The 4,979-nt window shown below is 36.4% G+C and overlaps 1 protein-coding gene across 1 annotated transcript; it reads left to right on the top strand.

The window, feature by feature from the left end:
• The first annotated feature begins 555 nt into the window (after nt 1–555).
• On the top strand, nt 556–1,448 carry LOC134670832 (histidine-rich glycoprotein-like). The gene has a single exon (XM_063528656.1). It carries the CDS (start codon nt 571–573, stop codon nt 1,297–1,299), a length of 729 nt encoding a protein of 242 aa, XP_063384726.1. The 5' UTR covers nt 556–570; the 3' UTR covers nt 1,300–1,448.
• Nucleotides 1,449–4,979: the final 3,531 nt, after the last annotated feature.

Below are 4,979 nucleotides of genomic sequence, written 5' to 3'. Positions count from 1 at the left end.
TTGTAGAGGGAGTACAAAGTATACTATATTATGTCTACCTTGAACCAATATAGATAATGATAGGTATCTAGTTTACTGTTTCGCAATTTAACTTATCTAACATGACATGAAATATACACCGTAATCTGACTACTAATAATTTAACCAGGAAAAAAAACACATTACATTACATTTAGTTTGGAGCTTAGCTAATGCTCTTTCTATATTAAATACTCAACATAATTTGAAAAATGATTATACATGTTTTATTGGAATTACAATTTGTACCTACCTACATAGTTGTAAGTTGTGGACCAAAGTTACCTGATTTTACGGTAGTTACTTTGATTAAAATATAGATACACGTAGTATCTACTACTATATAAATTATTGAGTAAACATATCAAAAAACCAATAAAACTGACACAAACGAACCACACAATACAATTACACTTTATTGTAACGGTCCAGCGCTCAATGGAGTATGCAACTGAACCTTGTCCCTGAGTTGCGGAACGCTTTCTTCATTTTATTTGAGACTATAAATAGATAAGATAACATTCATCGATCACAAAACAAACTCAACCAACAATGAAGTTGGTTGTAGCAGTCGCACTAGTCTGCCTTGTGGCGGCGTACGCCAGGCAGATAGACCAGACTCAGGATCTGGTTCCTGCCGAGAGCAAAGGCCATCATCATCATCATGAGTCTGGCGGCGGTAAAGAGCACCACGCCCACCATCATCACGAACATGGGGAAAAAGGACACAAAGGCCATAAAGGACATCATCATCACCACAAGGGAGACCACGGTGACCACGGAAAACATCATCATGAGGGTCATCACGAGGAACATGGCGGCCATCATAAAAAACATCACGATGAACACGACCATCACGGCCACCATCATGAACACGGACACCATCATAAAGGTGGCAAACACGGCCATAAGAAACATCACGATAAAGGTGAAAAGACTGATGGTTACCATAAGAAGTACCATAAGGATCATTTCCACAAGGACCATCATTTCTATGACGATCATCATCACGAGGGCAAACATCACAAGCACGGCAAACACCACGGACATCACGAAAAACACGGCGGCGACCACAAAAAGGGCGGACACCACGAGCACGGTCATCATGAACACCATCATGGCAAGCACGATCATCATGACAAGCATCATCATGACGAAGATCATAAAGGACACAAGGGCCACCACGGTCACGAAGAGCACCACCACCACCACCATGACCATGGCAAGAAAGGTGGTCATCATGACGGAAAGGAGTGGGGCTTCCATCATGGAAAGCACTGATCTCATACCAAATTTGAGCTGTGATATTTTTCCTAGAAATGTGTGGGTTTTATAGAAAGCCAAATGTTAGTCGTTTTTTATTGTTATTTAATTTTGATACTTTGTTGATTTTTATATAAGAGCTAATGTGTCTGTAATCGGTACGTGTGTATGGTACTTCATTAGTTTTGTAAAGAATAAAGGAAATTTCAATTTAACTGCGTTCCATTACTTGATAATTACCTAACTATGATATCAGGGACGACGTGACTTAATTAAATTTTAATAAAATCCTTGGCGTAAACATTTTTGATAGGCACCTAAATGTACTTTGTACTTTAGAACAGCCGTAAACAATCCTTAGTAAGTAGAATAAAGTTGGAAGCCTACGTCGAAGTAAATCATAATTAATAATCTACTATTTTATGATCTTGGTAGTTTCGGCCCCCGCCACGTCCTACTAAATTACTGGTAAGTTTGAAGTTCAACCATTAGGCGTCCGAACCTTACTTAGCAATGTGTTTGTTATGGTTGTCAAGTTTATGTACCTACAATACCTAGTATATATTTTGTACCTTTACAACTATAGTTCGTTCTTTTTAGCATTAGAAAGGACTCCACAGAAGCAAGCGTGCAGTTTTTATCAGGCTCTTTAATTGTTAATAATTATTGAATTATCTAATGTAGCATGGTCAATACATATAATTTACTTCAAATTATAACCGCTAAAAGTGCTGGATTTGGAACCACAAGCTTACTTCTGCGAAGTTCTTTCTAATGCTAAAAAAAACGAACTATATGTGTTTTAAACTTTAGTCATCTTATGCAATTAATATTTGATAATGAACTAAACGGCAAAGAATATAAAAAAAATGGACCAGCCAAAATGAAAGAAACTGTTAAATTTTGTAATTGGTCCCAAAGTAAAAGTTGCTCAGTATAATCCGAAAACCTCCCTGGCAACAGTGACAACGGGAATGTACTTATTTTTGGCCACCCTGTATATAATATAAGAAAGAACCAATAAAATTTAATTGAGAGTAATGATTCGTGCTAAGTATTTACTACGTGCTAAGTAGTTCTGAAATATTTACCGTTTCCCAACCGGTACTTCGTTATTATACTCGTAAAATAAACCTTCTTTATTTATGACTAATATGAGCATGTGACGTGTGTCGCCACACTATGCGAATCAATCTCCGATGTAAAGTAGGTCAATGGCCATAATATATCTAACACCAAGTTTATGGGTAACTTTTTAGGGTTCCGTAGCTCAAATGGCAAAAACCCTTAGGTATATTAAGTTTCATTCTGTCCGTCCGTCTGTCTGTCTATATGTCATAGTAATTTTTCACAAAAACTATTTATATTTCATATTTGAATGAAATATTATATGGCTTTTATGGTATGAAGGTACGAAAATCTCCATTATGCGTAAGGTTCATAAAAATGCCAAAAGTTTGATTATTTTGTTTTCTAATGGCATAAAACCCGGATATATTCGCTAAATACCTACATTATAGAATCGAGAAACTTTTCACCGAGCTCTTCAGTGTAAACTATAAAATGTAAACCAAATCCCAAATTGGTTTACGTGCTGCAAGCTCGTAACACAACTACTAGTCAATAGAGCACGTAAAACTCCACTAAAGAGTGCACAGGGGACCGCAAAATATGCATACAGCTCACAGTTTTATAACTAAACCAATTTGTATTCGAAATCCCTTAGCTCCATATAGAGACGACTAAAAGCCGAAACTATACGCAGCTACATGCAGTTTGGCCAGTTTTAGCCTTTAGTTTTTATACACATTGAAATAAACAGGAAGTTTTAGTTTTAATTTATTATTTTAACATAATATTTATTTGTTTTACAAGCGGGCAAAGTTGTTGTTTAACCGCTCGTGCTGATACTGATACGCGAGCAAGCGAAAGGTTTCAAAATTGAAAGGTCTTTTGATTGATTTGTTGTTCAAAAAGTGTTTGAACAATCAAAAGAGCCTTTAGCAGCTGTTGCGGTGAAAATATAATTATATTTCTTTTTGCGTTTGCTTTTTTAAGGAAATAAATACTTCTTTGAATGGTTATAATTATATATACATACTTAGAGTAGAATGTACCTACTCAGTGATGATGTTTTACCTAGGTATAAAAGTTCGATCGACAATCACATTTGGAAACAAGAAATAATGAAAAATAGACCACAAAGTTACTACATTTTCTGCTTTACAAACGGACCTGGGGAAGGAGATAAAATGCCAATAGCAAAATATAAGGAAAGTAGTTAACGGTAATGCAGTTCCGGGCACTTGTCTGCGGCACAGCCTACATAACATACGACCAGAACAGACTGCTCATAAATAACTGTACGCGTAGAGGTGGAAATATTAACGTTCTGTACAGTTTATTATGTATATTGTGACAACCTTAACAGTCGTTTTCATTACGATTTCTCGTAAAATGTGACAGGGTAGACAAGAAACTAAGGAGTGTCTTCTCAAATTATTTTACATTTTTGTACGGTTATCACAGAGAAACCCTTTTGAAAAACACTCTTCGACTAAGGGCATATTTTTTTAATTATATTACTAACGGCCCGATTCTAACTTTAAGATACGTCAATTAATAGGTCAAGAGATAGGTGTCAAATGTGACGTTTCTTCAAACAGGACCCCTATTCGACAAGCGACGTTTGACGTATTGTGTTGATCTCCCGTTGATGTGGGAAAAATCATAAGTTCTCGAATACGTACAGTCGTACAATGTCAAAATTTGATATTAACAATCCACAGTTAGGGTGACAAGCAAACCAAACCGAACCACCCTTAGTTTAGAGTGGAGTTTTGGTTGTACCAAATGATATTATCCACCGTTGATGGAATCAACACTCAGTATGCAATAAAATCAACTGTTGATTTGACGTGGATGCGAAATCTGACAGTTGTACATGTCGAATTTGGCCCCAGATACGTCACTTTTGACAACATCTAATCCATATCGTTTCTATACGCTTACATCTAGTAATTGACGTATCTTAAAGTTCGAATCCGGCAGTTAGTCATGAAATTATTGAAATTCAACGGATATTCTATGCCAAATATTTGTCTATAATAATAGCTAATTGCCAATTTGGATTGGTTTTTGTGGTTTGTCTTATTGATTGGCCTCGTGTAAGCACTGTATATAAATACACTGCACCAATAGCCCCCAGGGAAGTTGAGAAGGCTACACACTTATGAAGCTTACCGATTTGTACGCAACTTTATATTGCCGACCTGCGGATGCTCATTAAGCGTTCATCGCCCCTGGCTTTTTGAAAAACTATGTTATAAAAAATCCTTTATGTTAAATATTGGAAAACTGAAGAAAAAAGTACCTAGGTACGGGCAAACAGTCTTTGAATGAACAAACAATTTTTTAAATGAATAGGTAAGTACTTTTTTGTTTTAGCTACTTACATATATAAAAAGAACAAAAATTTTGAAAAAAGTTTTATTCCAAATATTATTCTTACTTTTCATGGCTCCTCTACAGTCTCTACACGATGGGCCAACGCCGGCCACTCCAAGGGACGCAGCCATGCGGTAGAATGAGATAGCAATATCACTTGCTAACAATATCATAAATGCTTCCCTTGGAGTGGCCGGCGTTGGCCCATCGTGTATAGGAGCCATCAAATTACTCGTATTGCTCAAACAATT

The sequence above is a fragment of the Cydia fagiglandana genome, chromosome 1 (assembly GCF_963556715.1).
Source record: "Cydia fagiglandana chromosome 1, ilCydFagi1.1, whole genome shotgun sequence".
Taxonomy (NCBI): Eukaryota; Metazoa; Arthropoda; class Insecta; order Lepidoptera; family Tortricidae; genus Cydia; species Cydia fagiglandana.
This window is presented reverse-complemented; position numbering and strand designations above follow the sequence as displayed.